At 41.0% G+C, this 18,816-nt stretch overlaps 1 protein-coding gene across 2 annotated transcripts in view; it reads right to left on the reverse strand.

Annotated features, from left to right (window-relative positions):
- The window catches only part of ncanb (neurocan b), a 218,599-nt gene that overhangs the window by 63,028 nt on the left and 136,755 nt on the right, over window positions 1-18,816 (reverse strand). For both annotated transcript variants that reach the window (XM_074635645.1, XM_074635643.1), the window contains exon 10: window positions 6,664-6,780. In XM_074635645.1, the coding sequence (XP_074491746.1) occupies window positions 6,664-6,780 (117 nt within the window). The remainder of the gene's footprint in view (window positions 1-6,663; window positions 6,781-18,816) is intronic.

Below are 18,816 nucleotides of genomic sequence, written 5' to 3' on the forward strand. Positions count from 1 at the left end.
TGTTTCTGACTGATTTGCTGGAGGAGTTGAGGAGGGATAAAACAGAAAAGGCTGATAAGGGATGAGAAAGAGGAGAAAGTGGAGTGAAAAAGGAAGAGCGAGACGGCAGCTCAGGTACTTTTATCGCCTCTAATTCAACATGCGAACGATAGGGAAAATAGAGGAGGGGAATCCATGAGAAAGACGGATGGAGAGGAAGAAGGACAGGGGTCGAAAGACACGATGAGATAATCGTGCGATTCCGAGTAATTTCCTCCAGTTAAGAGGATCATTTACCGTCTTGACCTCACTACACATTCTACATTTCATCTACATACAACCAGCTTTGATTCTGTTGCAAAAAGCCATGAAGAAAACGCTGCATTAATGTGTCTGTCTCTATTTGTCGGTTAATCCAGATGCATCTGAATGTCTCTCGCAGCTCAAAATGATTTACCTGCCTGCTGTCTTTCTTTCTCCGGACTGACTGATGGGCTGATTGAGGTCGTTCTGAAGAACAAATGGTAGTCGACCAGAAATGATTTCCCTAACTCCAGTAGAAATCAGTGATTTGTTGACCCGTCTTCAGCAACATACCGAGACAGGTTAATGCGTTTCTTCCACAACAAACCACATTTTAACTAAACAGAAATAGCTGCTGCTGTCAACAAGAATGAGATTTCATTTTTAGGATCCACAAAGGAAGACACAATAAAAATGTAAAATAAGGATTTATCTCAACCTTTAAAACAACTCATTCAATACTGGCGACCTCATCACTCTCTATTTGTGGGGTCTTGAATCTGAATAAACTAAAGATATTGTTCTGAAAAACTAGGGCTGTCTATCGCTTAAAATATATAATCGCAATTGATTGCATGATTGTCCATAGGTAATCACAATAATCTGTTCAAAATGTACCTTAAAGGGAGATTTGTCAAGTATTTAATACTCTTCTCAACATGGGAGTGGGCAAATATGCTTGCTTTATGCAAATGTATGTATACATTTATTATTGGAAATTAATTAACAACACAAAACAATGACAAATATTGTCCAGAAACCCTCAAAGGTACTGCATTTATGCAAAATATGCTCAAATCATAACATGGCAAACTGCAGCCCAACAGGCAACAACAGCTGTCAGTGTGTCAGTGTGCTGACTTGACTATGACTTGCCCCAAACTGCATGTGATTATCATAAAGTGGGCATGTCTGTAAAGGGGAGACTCATGGGTACCCATAGAACCCATTTACATTCACATATCGTGAGGTCAGAGGTCAAGGGACCCCTTTGAAAATGGCCATGCCAGTTTTTCCTTGCCAAAATTTAGCAAAAGTTTGTAGCGTTATTTAACCGCCTTCGTGACAAGCTAGTGTATAGTGTAATTGATACCAATGGATTCCTTAGGGTATCTGGTTTCATATGATAGCAGGATCCTCACTCTAGCTTTAAAACTGAGCCTGCTACAATCTCTGAAAGATCGAATAGCATCCAGGTTCGATGACGGCCCGTCGGATTTTTGAGTGGTTAATTAAAAATCGCAAGTTGCGTTAAAGAAATTAGTGGTTACAAAGGGAAATGTGTGGGTATAAAGATTGTCCCATTCATGAACAATGCTATCAGGTCTCCTTATTAGTTTAATTCATTTGTCAATGTCAGGCAATAATTTGTTGATTGCATTTTGAGCTGTATTTTATGTAGGATATGATGGCACTCATATGCAGATTGGGTTTGGACTCAGATGCCATTGAACTGTAATGTTCATACTTTCTACGATTCTGAGCAACCCAACCCTTTATCTATGTTGACATAAAGTGAAAATAAAGTTGTCTGTGTTGAGTTTGGTAACAGAACAAACTCAATCTACTGATGACAACGGTTGAAAGTTCCTGAACCAACGAGTAAATGGACCATGAGTTGAGATTGTTTTATCAACTTCTGCTTCCAGGGTCAAAGATGAGCTGTCAAGCTACTGTGTTTGTAGATCAAAAGTGTAACCTTGCAGTGTTTTCTCCTTTCTGTTGTGATGAATGTGCCTTTCTCACAGCAGATATAGCAGAAAAAACAATGGCTTTTTTATATTTGGGTGTACACGTGTGCCAGCATGCACAATACCAGGACCCTGAAACTCAGTCATCATCCTTTTTTATTATTTACACCTGTGCTTTCCCTACTGTGACAGTTCTTCTGTGAACAAAGGCTTATATGTGCACTAGTAGGTCTTGTTTTGGTTAAAAATATGCCTGGGGTTTCAAAAGGGTCAGTCAATTTCCAAGGGAAGTTAAGTTCAATTCAACTAAAATGTCGATTTTTCATTTCTATTAGAAACGTTTCTAATTATGTCTGCTTATGATGTGGTAAACGTATGACATGGTCAATACAGCCTGAGCAAACAGCCCCTATATTTCCATTATTTCCCATATATTGCTGTTTATTTCCTTGGAAAGCTTCCACTGTGAATATTCACAGGATTTTTCAAACCCTAAATGTTATACATGTGTAGTTTTAGCAAGCAAAGTTCCCGATGTGGAAAGTAATGAGACACATGAGATTTGTTGTGGTTATACACTCTTAGTGCTATTTCCTTATGTTTACACGCCATGTGCTCTTACATACTGAGTGGGTTGTTTGATCAGAATTTTTTTGTAGAATGTGCAAAATCTGGTGGATTTGTTGGAAGATACATCACAGATACGGCGCGATACTTTGACTGTGTTGCACAGCTTGACTGTCAGTCAGCCCACTTAAAGGCTCTGGATAACCACACAGGAATTACATGATGTAACCAAACTATACAGTCCTGAGTCAACGTATCCTCATACAACGGGTCGTATGATATCTTACGAAAAAGTTATTCTTCCTTTTTCGTTCGTTTTCCTACGAATGTCCAACAACACGTGTCAATTTACACTTGTTATATGCATAAAGGCTTTTCAAAATAAACTTCCGTCTTCACAGGAAACAACTTAGGGAACAAAACTACTTAGTTAGGTTTAGGAAAAGATTGTGGTTTGAGTTAAACTTAAGTATGGAAGTTACGTGACAAATAAATCAACGTTGACTTCTGGTTTCACACGGGACATGAACGCCGTTCTCCTGGGCGGAAGTCCAGTATTTTTTACCCACCTATCCACTCCAACCTCCTGGTTCACGATTACGTGAATTACACATTAATTCATTTCATGGGATGTACACGAATTACAGTGCATTCCTTTTGGTAGGTATACGAACATTGTATGAGACCAGCCTGCCTGAGGTCTAATCAGGCAAAATAAGCAGATTCATTAAATTCCCTACAGTGACATTTTCAATACTTTTCCAGAGCAGCAAGACTGACAGTCATGTCACTGCTTACCTACTTGTTTGTGTAAACCAAAAGAAGGATTAGAGACATTAAGACTGAAATATTTGGCTATTTTATCTCGACATAATCAGTGGATGAATAGAATCCCCCAGATGTGCATTTTGTTTACATCGCTCTTTTGGGCTATATCTTATTTATATCTATGAACAAATGTTCATTACGACTGTGGGGAAGACAAATATAATTCATTATTGTATCTCAACACATGGCCATCAAACTGACAGGCTTTATCGTGCCTCATTAATCACTCATACTGCTGCAGGATCCAGACTTTACCAAACAGTCCTGCTGATCAATGGTATACAATAACCTAAAGCTTAGATTTTTAATAAGGATGTTACACATTATAGTCCATGTGTCTCTACTGACAGCCCTGAATCAATTTAGATTAAGTTAGGAATACAGATGAAGTGAAGGACTTTCTAAAGATGAGGATCTAGTGGAGCTGGAGTGCTAACACTGAGATATCCACAGCTTCTCTCTCTGTCTCTCCCCTATCCTCATAAATATTAACTACAGACCCACAGTAGAAACATAGGCCATCAATAATGCAGCTCCCCAAAACGCTTCTTCCCAAATAATTGCAGCTACAAGCCAAGTCCTGGAGACAGCCTCTAAGGTGTGTTGCAGCTGTGGTGCCACTGCCTCATTTTGCCTAAATAATCATTTCACGTGGAGAGCAGAGTCAGTGCAGGGAGTATTGGTTTATATGTCTCTCTATAGGCTATAATGGGGATGTGTGTGCTTGTTTGGAACCGAAGGAGAAAGACTTTCAAGAAGATGGTCAACCATGAATGATAAAGTGAAGGAAATAGAAGTTGCGGATGTGAAATGCAACACAGGAAATAAGGCGACACTTCCCTTACGGCCTAATTCCTCTCCAACAGCACTAAGTTGGTAAAATTACGGTCAAGCATTTGCTGTAATAAGCAATTAACCTTTTTGCCTTTGGCCGTAATTAATATTAAAAACATCAGATATGCAGCTGTTTAGCAACATAATCAACATCACACTTTAGTAACACTGGGAAAGGCAATTAAACACTCCTGAGAGAAGAAAGCCGAAGGACAGACACCCAAGTGCAGAAGTAATCAGTAAATAACAAATATTTTATGAATGTGCTTTCCTCCCGACATTTAGTTTAAAATGTCATCATTTATTCCAATTGCTTCTAAAAACAAACATTAAGTTTGGTCTCATTCAATAACAAACCCGAACCACATCGACTGCAGCAAATCATTACAAACTACATGTGTGTGTAATCCATGCGGTTAACAAGCATTTGTCACAAATTATTGATCCAACAGCAGATTGCTGATTGATCTCCAATGGCGTTAATGCACAGTCACACCTAAATGCTGCTTAATATGTACGTTTGGGTAAAAGAATTAAAGGTTATTGATAATCAGACCCAGGACAATATGCCTCTCATGACCCCTGACCCCTGATCTATGACCTTTTTCCATAAGTAATGACCTTTAAAACCTCAGCTTGGCCTGTTGTCTTTGTATGCATGAGCATGGAACAGACAGAGATGGAGAAGTCGGACTAACAAAAGGTCCAGCATGATTGGTGGTCTTTTTTCAGAGCATTTGATTTATTGATTGCTGTCGAGATGTAATGAGAATTTCAACTAATATAACAAATACATGTTTCTAAAATCTTTACCAATCCTACTTTTAAAAGGCTGATATTTATACCAAAAGATGCTTTATATCATGATTTATTGGGAGAAACCAAGATCCAACCAAAATCAGACATTCAGCACCCCCATACAGCCGGAATGAGAGAGTTTTAATTGCCCACATTACACCACAACAGAGTGCAGCTTCTGCACGTAATCTAATATTTACTATGGTCCATCCCACGGTTCTTTGGCCGGGACCCAGAATCAATGCGCCAGACTGAACGCCGTCAACAACAACTTTGTACCAACTGTGATGTGTTACAGCGCAATAGAACCGTGTGGGGTTCACGTTGCTGGAGTCTCACAAGTAAGAAAGTCGCATTGATATTTTCTGCCAATGCCACATCTACTCCTTCTTTTCTTTATTTTCCTGTCTTCCCTCGGCACTTTAATCAGCTGCTCCATCCCTCGCTGATCTTGATTGTGGCTCCTCCGTGGCTCATGTGTCCTTGCATGTCTCAGTCACACAAACACACCCACACACTACTGAGACAGCGCACAGCCATTTTCTGACAGCCACATTCTCCCATCACACAGCTGAGAGGAAAGATGAGCTGCCAACTACTCCTGGGGCAGAAGGTGAAAACACGCACACACACACACACACACACACACACACACACACACACACACACACACACAGCTGAGTGCATATAGCACACATTCAGCAACCGCTGTCACAACTGGCTGACTTGCAGCATATGGATATTCCCAGATCACTTTCAGTCAGGGAGCTTGATCTAAAACTACTGGACCTGACAGGCGGCTCCTCTTGGCTTTGAGTGTATTGAGATTGAATTCAGATTCCTAGTAACAAATAAGGAAACAAACCAGTGTTCATTCTCTCTGTGTCTCAGACACACACAAACTGCGGTGGCGGCGCTCCGTCTCTGTCCTTCTTGTCTCGGTCCTGACAATTGTTCTACTATAATGCATAAAGTTCACGTTTTGCCGGTCGAATCGGGTTTGGGTGGTTGAGTTACACATATTTTTACATGTTGGGTGGGCGGATTGGCTCTCATAACGAACCGGTGGGTGCGACTGAACTACTACACATCACTAATGAGCGCAGTCAGTCAGGAGGACTCAAACTAACTTCAAAGCTGCGTTCTTAATCATTCAACCTGTATTTTTTGTCAGATAATGATAACACAAAATTTTTATGTGAAATAAGTTTGACTAAAATGACAGAAATGTTCAATATAATCTGATAACTAAACAGGACTAAGATTAAATAAAAGAAATAAATGACAAAGAGAAAGCATTTAGACTAAAATCTAATGACTTTTCGGTGACTATAATGTTTTGAGTCGTCAACTAAAACTAGACTAAAACTATGATGGATAAAAATGACTAAAATGTGACTAAAACTAATAAGCATTTTTGATTTAAAACTAAGACTAAATCTGAAATAGCTGCTAAAATGTACACTGAAACAAACCCCACATAGGGAAACTCATTTGTGCTTTCCTTCTGAATTCACTGAACAGTCGCATACATTAAACAGGAAATGTTATGCCAACATATGCATGCCTCTTGTTCCCTTATGCCACTGTGACACAACATCTGTTTGCAGCTGCTGACCTCTAAGGGTCTCCCCGTTCAGCCCCGACCCCGGCAGTGACTCACCGATCTCGCAGCTCTCCCCAGAGAAGCCCTGAGGACAGTAGCAGCTATAGCCGTCACCCTCCTGCAGGCAGCTCCCTCCGTGGAGACAGGGGTTGGTCTGGCATGGGTTATTCTCCACTGTAAAGACAAACAAGAGTGGGAGACAAATATGAATTCATAATTCATTTTCCTACAGAGAAAGACCATTACGAAAGTGCCTCGAATGTTGACAAACTACGACAGGCAGTGAGCCAGCATTATGCCCTGCTCATTATCCTGAGCCCATCCTCTTGACGCTCTCTGACAGAGACAGAAAAAGAGTAGAGTGGGCAGACAGTACGTAGACTCGTCCCGGTCTCTATGACTTTCTACAAGGTGACGGATTGGCTGTTGTTATGTCTGTCGTGCCCCTGTTTATCATGAGTGATGTTCGCCAGGCGAAGGACAATGTGCTGAGTCGACCCCCTCCTGCGTCTCATCCCAGGTCCTACTGATGAGCCAAGGTCCTCATAAATTAGCTGATCATCACCCAGTCATGTCATGCATACTGGCGCGGGCACCTATTTTTATGGCACATTACGGCGTTGCAGAGGAGGTAATAAACACATTTTATGTTGCTGGGCTATAACTCTGTGCCTCTTCATAGGAAATATTTTGGCGGAGATTGAGGAGATTAAGTCGTAATTATTGCTCTTATATTTTAGGATAGGGTGGAGGGAGGAGGAGAATTTGACAAGGACGGTTAGACCGCAGAGCGGGCGTCAGGATTTTTTATTCTGTGTGCAAAGAAGGACTGTAGGGAACTGGCTAGATTAAGTGTCTTTTTATTATCCAATCCTGATAGGATTGCAGCCCCTGACACAATCTGTCAGGCCATCTAATACACTGCATCTTCTCCATAATAACACCCTGGCTCACTTAATGATGTATGAGCACAGAGAGGCTGTGCAGAAAGTCTGGGAATACTGTCATTTGCATGTGCGCTAGTGTGTTTATGCAAGTGTGTACGTATGCAAGCATATGCGCGTGTGTGCATTTCTGGATGTTTGTCCGACCCTGACTCATTGCATACTGGTGAGATACATAGTAACGTGTGTGTTAAATTTCCTGTGAAACGGGGTGATAGACTCCCACCGCTGCAGAGAGGCTGCTGCTGATACACAGGGCAGGGGAGATGATGGAAAGGCTGCCTGTGAAAATACATAAAAGTGATTCGCTGAATGAGGAAAACCATTAGAGACTCATTTCTTAAATCAACAGCAGGGAGGAAAAAAACAACACCGTACGTGATTTGAAAACATACTTTTCTTAAAGGTTAATGATGTACTGATGGAGATGGTAAAAATCTGCAAGTGCTGGGCAGTGAATGAAAAAATAAAATAGAAAAAAGAGGATATAGTCAATGTGTGAGGAGAGGAAATGGAGAGGAGGCGAAGGAAAGGAGCGGTTTGAGTCATTATCCGTCCATCCGCCCACCACGGGTGGATAATACCAGTGTACATGTAATGCACTTAGACCTCTGGTTTGACAGTGAGTCAACAGGAGTCAATAACATTTCACACGTCAACCATCACACTACAGCAGAAATACATTATGAGAAATGTATATGTATATATATGTATATATGTATATGTAGCGGCAACCTCCGGGTCAGAAAAATGAAGCCAATGTGGAAGTGCCAAAAACTGCAGTTCATCAAATGGCCACTTGAGGCTGGCTCCAAAAGCAAGTCAATCCCCATAGACCCCAATCTTAAAAAGTAACTCACCCGCTACCACGGCGTTGTTCAGCGTTCCGTTGTACTTTCAGACACTTTTAATTTTTTCCTTTATTTTGTTTTAAGCCTGTTTTTCACTAGCCAAAATTAGCATCTCAATTAATATCACGCAGTTAACACAGTATATCACAGTTAATGTGAATTACGGATGCACCTCAGTAACCAAACCAAACCAAACCTAGTAACAGTACCTGGCCCTGCCTGGCCTCGCTCCTCTCTAGCTCCACCCTCTCGTCCAAATATGGTCAGTTCTGACAAAGAGTATTCAAGCAAAGAGACAAAACTCCGGTGTTTGTTTTTTTTACAACAGCCCGCTGCCGCCATTTTGGACTGAAAACCCTTATTATATTTATAATATTTTATTGTCCAACACATGCCATTTCAGTAGAATATGACAATAGAGTAGAAATAATTTTGTTTTACTTTTGTACGGCACTTTTTAGGGGGACATTTAACTGCCGTCCGGTAGTCGCTTTCAGTCCAAAATGGGGGAAGCGTAGCTTTGCTGCTGGGCGCTGATGTTACAATGGAACGAACAATTGACTTTCACTTCTTGGCAATATACATTCTTTGCTTCTGGTTCCAAAATACAAGATGTTGACGGCCAAAATGCCAAACCCAAGGCTTAAAATCGGTAGTCTACAAACCAATGGGTGACGTCCACTTCTTGGTAGTGAGTGACGCTAAAATTTGTGAATCTACTACTTTAACTAAATTTGCTGGTAGCGTCTGAGTATTGTAGTTATTTTCAAAATCATGCAAAGTTTCCAATGGCAGGGCTAGCACAACCAAATGCTACATCCACATCAATTTAACCCTGACCAGTTATCTATGCAACACCTAACCATAACCTAAGTAGTAGTAGTAGTAGTAGTTTGTAGTGTAGCTTTCTACTTTCAACACCTGTATACCTGTACCTTTTCAAAGCAGTTTCCCCAGCACTGTGAGTTATGTCAAATCATGTTAATCTGTTTCCAACATCATAGAAAACACACAAAGTGACTTCCATTGTTGCCTCTGATTGCTGGCTGTGTGTTGTTAACCACGCTCAAATTACTGGTTTGCTGTTGCCACATAATCACAACTCGATTATCACCAACGGTAGCTTCAGTGTGTTTTCATGAGGGAAAACAGGTGAAGGTGGGAGATTATCAGCATGAACCTAAATCTACTTTGACTGCTGCTGTCCACAGAAACTCTTCAGGTAAATTAGGTGATGTGATGTGAAAAAGCTATTTTGACTCGACGCTCACTCTGGGTGACATATCAAAACTGTCAAAATGCTACAATTTTGGTGGCTTCACTTTTATACAGAAATACTCACAGTACCTTCCAAAGTGGTTGGTTTCTCTAATCCACTGTGAAATTCAATGTCTCTGTGACATAAAATCCATAAAATGCCACCTTCGGGTGACATTTTATGGAGTTTAAATTGTATGAGTGTGTCATTTGAAACACTATTAGCATCGGATATGGCATATCTTACTGTCAATTACTAACACTAGGCATGATGTAGAAAAAGAGCTAAACTAGTTCAGCTAAAATGTAGCTAGCCTAGCTTTGCAGAGTAACATAACTGCTGTCTCTGAACCAGAAATAAACTTAATTTGTATTATGTATAGTTCGATGTTAGGGTTTTAAGTTAATTTTCCTAAACAAACTAGTTAAAATGATTGGAGATTTCACTCAAAGCCACACAAGTCAACCTCATGGTGGTCCTAGAAGAAAAATCAAGGGATCACTAAAGTCTGTAGGATTCGTCCTCTGGGGAACATGAATGTGAGGGCCATCAAATCAATCAGATGATACATAAATGTTGAGATATTTCACCAGATAAGTGAAAACTTTGACCTGCTGGTGGTGCCATAGGGAAAGGATCACCAAAGAATATATCATCTGGGGACCATGAATATTGACATTAGTATGTAGCTAAAAACAACAAGACTGTGTTGCTTCTAATAATGATGCTCAACCAGTTAAACAATAAATACAGTATGAAAAAATATGGTATGAGTGGTGCATGACACTGATCAAATTAAGATATTAATCCACTAATACCTACTCAGTACTTAATACCTTCCAAATCCTGTGCAACGCTACTACTCAATGATAAAAGCTACAGGTGTCAAAGAATGATGTACCCTTAGAAATAAGAGATGCACTCTGGCCCAGAAAGAACCATCATATTACACCTCTTCCTAACATACAGCGAAAGAGCGAACACTGGCGAATGCAGCATGAAAAATTGTCCAGATATACTACGACCGATGTCACTTTCTCTATAACATAGAGAAAGTGATTTTGATTAACTGTCAGTTACTGTCAGCGCCAATTTTGAGCAATGACAATAGGCTGGAAGTTTTCAAACAAGCGACGCGTCGCTTTGCCTGTTCGTTGATGGACGGAGCAAGTTAGGACATCTCCACTAGGAAAAATTGAAAGATGTTCGCAAATTCGCATCGCGTCCAGGAAGGAAGAGTCTCACTAGGATGGAAATAATGACCTAATGTTAACAAATTACCCCAAAAATAAACACCAAAAGTCAGTCTGTTCACATCAAAAGCAAAAATCTGATATGTTGAGTTAAAGATCAAAGACAAGAGTTTAGCTCAGGTTTTAAATGCTTACATTGAAGTTGGTAACATCTAAAAACATACATGTGTTCTACAAACCTCTCCCTATGCATTAATCTGCCTGAGTCACACTTTTACTGCCAAAGATAAGTCTGACATGTGAGTATCTCTGCATGCAGTTTTGGTATTAAATCTCAGCTACACAAACGTCTCTCCACTTTAAGTCACAACCCAGGCGGACATGTATCTGCTGCAGTGGAAAAAGGCAGTGATGCACACAGTGTAACTGACAGTGTAGCTGACAGCTGGAGACCGGGTCATCAAGTCGCCTTAGCGGGGAAAGCTTCAGCAGCCAAAAGGCCAAACTTTTTATGACCACTCTCCCGGTCAATCACTCCACGGAGGGTGATACTGCAGCTCTGGCTTGTGTTGTTTAGACTGCACAGGGTTTTCTTTGTCGTCGTGAAAAATGAGAGTGACATATCTTAAAAAAATAAATCAATAAGCTCCTTAGGATTTAAGCGGATGGCATCACCAACTGATGGAAAGAATTCACCCATTTCGAATGTTATCAGCCGATTGAATGGGCGTCATCATTCGTTAACAATACCGTTCTAATGCTTCAGATGGGCCAAACTGCACCTACCACTAGGGCTGGGATGATACACCTATTTCCTGTTTCAATACTATCGGAATACTTGCGTGCCGATTGGATATGTATTGCGATTTTAAGTATTGCGATTCTACAAGTAATGCGATTCGATATTATGAATTATAGCGATTTTGTTAACTAAAAAACTAAACTAAAAACTACAGAAAAATAAGTCAGCGTTGACTTTTGGTTACACATGGGACATACTCCCATCATAATCACAAGGGGCCACTAGAGGTCGGCGTTGTCTTCCGTGTGTTCGTATTTGTGGTCAACCATGCTAATAGAGGATAACGGCCTTCTGAGCCTACAAATAGGTGAGGCAGGCTCCGTCTAACCCACATCTATGAGGCTGATAACCGTGATAACGACCATTCAATCGGCTGACATCATCCAAAGCGGGTGAAATATTAGAGCAATGCCAGTGCGTGACAACTGTTTATTCATGTGACAGCTGGACATGCATGTGTTTAATGCCATAAAAACCTTAAAAGTCTATTCCTATTGGTGCATTTTCCCCACAAAAGAAACCATTTATTGACATAATTTGACCAGTTCCAGCTAAATTGCCTCAATAATGAGATGAAAAGGACTTTTGCTCGGCTACCATCTACCGGCACTGATAAATGGTGGCTGTGCTGTCTGTGGTACTGCAGACTGAGAGGAGAGCTGAGCTGTGGCAGAATAGGACATTGATCCAATCTGCAGACAATTAGTAACGACTTATTACACACAAATGAGACTGTGTTCTTCACCATCTGTCCACAAACAGTAGCCTGCAGTCTTAGCGGTGAAATCACATGTACAGTATACAGAAATGAGACAGCAGTTATGGATCGTGTGACTACGGCAACATCTCGGTCCGAAGAAATGTTCTGCATGAACGGATGAACGCGCACGGAATCAGCTCTTAACAGGTAACTTAAAAATAAAATCTGACTGGTTTAGTGTTTAGACATTCACGTCAGGATGTTGGATGACATTTCACGTTTTTTATAATTAGGAGTGTTCGTGTGTGTGCAAAGATGTGAAACCAAAAATTAATATGAATGTGAAAAACAGATTAAAAAAAGGCATGAGACAGAGAGAGAGGAGGAAGGAGAGAGAGACCCTGGTTTTTGGGAAAGAGTGGAAGGATACAAATTAAAAATGAGTATAGAGAAGCACAAGTATGAAAAAAAAATGTCAGCTAGGGAGGGACAGAAAGTCACAGAGGGAGCTATCATACATTTCCTCCTCTCTTAATGCTTGCTGCTAGCTTATGATTAATTACACACTGGTCTTAAAATAGGTCGCCTCTTCCATTCCTACTGTGTGTCTTTCTTTTTCTGTGCGGAAGACAGAGAGGAAAAGAGAAAGAGGGGAAGCAAAAGTCTGAGAAAGAGAGGAGGGAAGAGAAGGACAGTCTGTGTAGCGCTACAGTTTATGAAATCCGACACATGGCGGTATAAAGAAAGAGAGACATATTAGGCCTTACGTGAGTTCAGCTTTCAGGTCTGAGCTTTGCAGTCATATTAATCAAATAGATAATGTAGGTCGCCTTCCCTGACATTGAACAGATACTGCAACATCTCTTCAATCCTGTGCCGAATTTCTTCTGCTCTACGGCGTCATCTTAAGTTTTTCCTAAGCCTCTCAGGAGAGAGATTATCTTAGCCTTGTGGCACATTTGGGGAGCTACTCCCCCGATGTCAACTCATACATACACCCAGGATTTAGAACGGACCATAAAAGAGGATTGCGATAAGGGAAATGTCTTGCATCCCATGAAGTCCGAAGCTGAGTGGTTTGCAAATTCGACATAATGGAAGCCTGCAGAAAAGGTTGTGCTGACAGAAACACTGAACTCTGCAGGAATAAACATGTCACACACACACACACTCAGAGCAAAACTGCACACACACGCACTTACATTTACTGTATATACACCTGCTTATCACCCGCCGCGATGCTGTGCTTGGACTCACTGAACCTTGTAATAGCTTTGCTGAGGCAGAGATCATGCCTTGGCCTGTTCAAGTGTTCCCCCTCTATGAGCGTGATAAGCCATCACCTGGGCCCAGCAAGAGCTGCCCCGTTAAAATTTAACGCTACAGTACATCTCTAAAAGGCACTGAGGCACACACAGCAGCTAGAGCCATATGGAGAGCTGCGCTAAACTGCAAAGTGTGGGCTTCGATGCAGTCGTTGTCATCGTCGCTGGGATGTAGTGGGAAATATTCATATTGTCACTTGCATGATGGCTACGGCGAACATGTGTTTTATGCGTTTCGTGATGTAACCAAGCAAAAAAATCAGTCAGTGTAAGTGGCTCGGCCAATGCCGAACGTCACTTACAACACATCTGGAGACTAAATTAGGAATTTTCTAAAGATAATGTTATTATGCATCGTAATGATGTTGTTGTACTCACCTAAATACATGCTGAAATCTGGAAACATAGCGACACTGCTTCAGTAAAGTGCAAGAGGGCAGGAAATGAATGAATGAATGAATGAATGGTGAGATGATTGATCACACAAAACAGGTTATCCTAAGAACCAGGAAGTTGTTCCATAAACTGTTAGATGTTTTACAACTGACAGCTTGGGTAAGTATTTTACCCTCTCGTTGTCTACAGGGGCTAACCTGTTTTCACCCAGGCAAACAGGAAATGAGGGGAGAGTATTGCAAGCCCGGCAGCCCTCCAGGCCTATAGACTAGCCTGCCGGACCTAATCATCTGGGATTTGTGTATTTTTAAGATGTTTTTTTTAACTAAAATGTGTTATACAGATAGCAAACTCCTTCAAGGAATAACTCAGTGCGTGGGTTGTGTGCTTAACATTAGTGAGTGTTGGTGTGTGCAGTCAGGAGCGAGAGAGAGAGAGAGAGAGAGAGAGAGAGAAACAGAAGAGATGTGCACACGTTGTGTTTATATACAGACTAACTGTATATAAAGATATGTCTATGGTTCATACAGTCACTGACCGTGTTGCTAGCTTCCACTGGTTAGACAGTGCCGTTGGACCATTGTGTGTATTCTTAGCAGAAACAAAGATGATGTTTCTTGAACACGAGTCTGTGTAAAAGAACGTGCGTCTATTTGATCATAAATGTATTTAGAGAGATATTATGGTTAGTTGTTGTGTCTTTCTAGCCACCGTGATGCTAATGTCGCAGCTAGGTGGCTCAGGATAACAAGCTGTGGCCGGGCTCGGCTCGTGATTGGGTCAAGCGGGTGTGTGGCCGGGACGTCGATACCACTGCTCCAACCCCCCGATCATGACCGCACAGACTCAAAATGCACAAGATGGCAGCTCCTGTATCCGGGTAATTTTCGCTTCATTTTTGTACAGTGGGAGGAAGTGGAGATGCTTCGTCCATCTTTATATACAGTCTAGGACCTGAACCATTTGGCTACCAGTACACCCCAACCTGGGTGCTTATGTTTCTTTACTTGTTTGACTTCTTTTTTAGCAATATCCCCAATGCAATGACTGTTTGGCCAAAGTGTTCACTGAGTCATCTGTATGACCTGCGTGGCTCCAAGTTTCCATCTCTCCCCTGACAGGATGGACAGACGCAGACAGACTCACAGGTAGGAATATGATCCATGTATCAACGTGTCCCCAGACAAGCAAGTCACTCACTGCAGATGAGCTACAATTACTGCCACGGCAAGCCGAATACACACCGGGGGAAATGTGAAACCTATTTCTGCTGATAACACCTCTCTCTAGCACAAAGATGCAGAGCCCAGCGCGGTCTCAGATTACTTCAAAGTGATTGATTTACAGAGGTGAGCTACATGAGGGTGCAAAGGGAGGGCAAGGAGGTGGCGGAGGAGAGAAGATGAGACGGAGACAGACAGAGAGAGACGGAGGTTACGTTTACTTGTTGGTGGAGCTGCTCTGGTTTGTGCTGATGATGTCAGCGCCCCATCAGTCAGTCTGCAGAGTCAGGCGATCTAATGTGTGCAGAGCCTGACAGTCTGCAGTGAGGGGTATTACACCAACAACTCTTCAGCCATGCAGTCCGTGAGGTCAAACATACATCGGGGAGGGTCAGCGCGCCTCGCCTCCCTGAAACCAAGCTCCCACCTCTCCCTTTTAACCCAATGCACCAACTGTCAGTCAAAACCAGTGGTAAACAAGATGAATCCCAAAGGTTGTGAAATGGCAAACGGGATAGAAAAATAACCCACAAAATTATTTTTTGTGTAGTTTGTTTTCTTAATATTTGCTTTATCAAGTGAAATACTGGGTGATCTTAACATGTTCAAGCATCTCAAACAACACAAAATCTCCATAATCCGTCAAAGGAAACTACAGTCTCAATCAGGTATAGAGTCGAATTTATTCCTAGATACTATATATTGCACCATAACAACAACCTTGCGAGTTCATGGCATGTCACACTCTGCGAGATGGGTCTAATAAAAGGCTGCAATTTGCAGTCTGTGTCAGACTGTATACATTTTGCAATGAAAGCCTGGTGAATCGAAGGGATACGAGTTCACGGCCAGGAAAAAAAGGGCAAATCTGCAAAGTGAGTATGTTCTAAATATTCATATTTACATTAATATATATATACATTTATTTTTTTAGCAATAGCAATATCCTAGCCTGTAGTGGTAGAAGAACTATTCATATCCTTTACTGAAGTAAAACTAGTGAAAATACTTCACTACAAGTAAAAGTGCTGAATCGAAAAGTAAAAATATAAAAGAAAGTATTATCAGCAAAATGTACTCAAAGTATTAGATTAGATAGATTTCCAAACATGTTATAAATAATAAGAAAATAACACAAGAATAACCAATAGAATGAACTGTTAACATATACAGCAAATTCTAAATAAACAAAATAGATAAATATTAAATGTCTGAAAAGGAGGAGGCAGAAGTTAACACTTAAATGGTCCCACCATGAATAAATGTACTCACTATACAGAAAAATGCTCTCTGTCAGTATTTTACTATATTATATATAATATGATGTTTTTGGATTAATATTACAGGTGAATTATGTGTGTGTTGCATTTTACTGCTGTAGATGTTTAAGGTTGTGTTTTTCTCAACCCATGAAGGAGCACTTAATCCTTCAGATCATCAGAAAGGGTATGATAAATTGTAATCCGAAAGGTAACTAAAGCTGTCGGACAAATGTAGTGGAGTAAAAAAGCACAATACTTGCCTCTGAGATGTATTGGAGTAGAAGTATAAAGATGCATAAAATGGGAAATACTCATGTTAAGTACCTTGAATTTGCACATAAGTAGTTGAGTAATTGTACTTAGTTACATTCCTCCACTGCTACCCGCTGGAAAATTCTGCGTCATTTCATGTCATGATTGGTTGGTTTGTAAACGTGGGTCATAGGAACAGCCACAGAGACACTTTGGCAGAATGATTTTAGTCCTAAATTTCTGACAGAATTATGACACCAGCTTTCTTTAGTAGCTCCAGCTCTAAATTGTCCGTCGGTGGTCGTGTCTTACACTTTTTGATTGACGAGTGTAGTGATAGAATGAATCTGGACATACGGTTGTAAAAACCACAAAACTACAGCACTAATAATCCAAGGGGTCACATACGCTATAAAATCAGCTGCTGTAAAGAATGATAATGTAATACTCTATTGATCTCCCCGCCACAGGGAGATTGGAGCACCTGGTCAGCTACTGAGCGTTCCCAGGCTGGCAGGAAGTCAGCGCTCAAGGACAACTGACAACTTAGATACTTGCTGAATCTGGGCTTGAACCCAGCTTGACCACTTGAAAGGCTTTGGACGCCACCCTGCGTCCTTTGGGAATGTGTTCACATCTTAGAAGGAAGGTTTGAGGATGGAGCAGGTGTAGCGATGTGATTACTGTACCGAGCCGAGGCCGAGCGGCCTCTGACAAACTAGGATTGATGAGCACTGCAGGGGAGCTATTTCTGTCTGTCTGACCAGACCACATGCCGTGCCCTGTGTCTTGCTGCATACACACACACACACACACACACACACACACACACACACACACTTTTGTGTACGTGTGAGAGTGTGTGTGTCCAGGGGTGAAACCAACACTGGGTGTCGACTGCAGTCTGTAAACATTCCACATGTAATACATTACAGCAGCTCATTAATTATTACTGAGCACGCTGAAAGCTGCAATCCACACTGGATTACTCAAATGACTATGACTACCGTGCCAATATATTAAACTGTTCCAGGTTATTATTTATTTACGTAATGCTATGATCAAATTACAGTCATATCTGTAGGGTGTAAATCAACCCTGCAGGTGTATGTGACATAAAAGAGAGAAGAAGAAAAGAAGTCTAATAACACTTAAGAATTAGGGCTGTCAAAGTTAACGCGATAATAACGCATTAACGCAAATTTGTTTCCACTCATTTCTTTAACGCATTAACGCAACTTGTGATTTTTAGGTTATAGCAGGCTCATTTTTAAAATGAAGATATGAAACTAGCAAACCTAAGGTATCCATTGGTACCAACCATGTCATAGTAGCTTGTCTTGAAGGAGGCTCAATAACAGACCAAACTTACGCTAAATTTTGGCAATGAAAAACTGGCATGGCCATTTTCAAAGGGGTCCCTTGACCTCTGACCTCAAGATATGTGAATGAAAATGGGTTCTATGGGTACCCACGAGTCTCCCTTTTACAGACATGACCACTTTATGATAATCACATGCAGTTTGGGGCAAGTCATAGTCAAGTCAGCACACTGACACACTGACAGCTGTTGTTAACTGTTGGGCTGCAGTTTGCCGTGTTATGATTTGAGCATATCTTTTTATGCTAAATGCAGTACCTGTGAGGGTTTCTGGACAATATCTGTCATTGTTTTGTGTTGTTAATTGATTTGCAATAATAAATATATACATACATTTGCATAAAAATCATATTTGCCCACACTTGATAGCCCCACTTATAAGTTAAAATATATGTCCACGCTGAAAAATATACAAAAATACAACAACAAAAAATTCACAGACGATTTCTATTTCAGTACAGAGTCCTCTCCATTTTCAGTGTCACCTCTTCTCAACTGCATTGAATGTTTTCCTCCTCTCTGCACAGGCAAACACATGCACACACAGACATGCATGCACAGACACAAACTATGAAAAAGCATGACACTTGCAATTAGCTACAGTGCCAGAAGCCTGAGACAGC

The sequence above is a fragment of the Sebastes fasciatus genome, chromosome 5 (assembly GCF_043250625.1).
Source record: "Sebastes fasciatus isolate fSebFas1 chromosome 5, fSebFas1.pri, whole genome shotgun sequence".
NCBI classification, from domain to species: Eukaryota; Metazoa; Chordata; class Actinopteri; order Perciformes; family Sebastidae; genus Sebastes; species Sebastes fasciatus.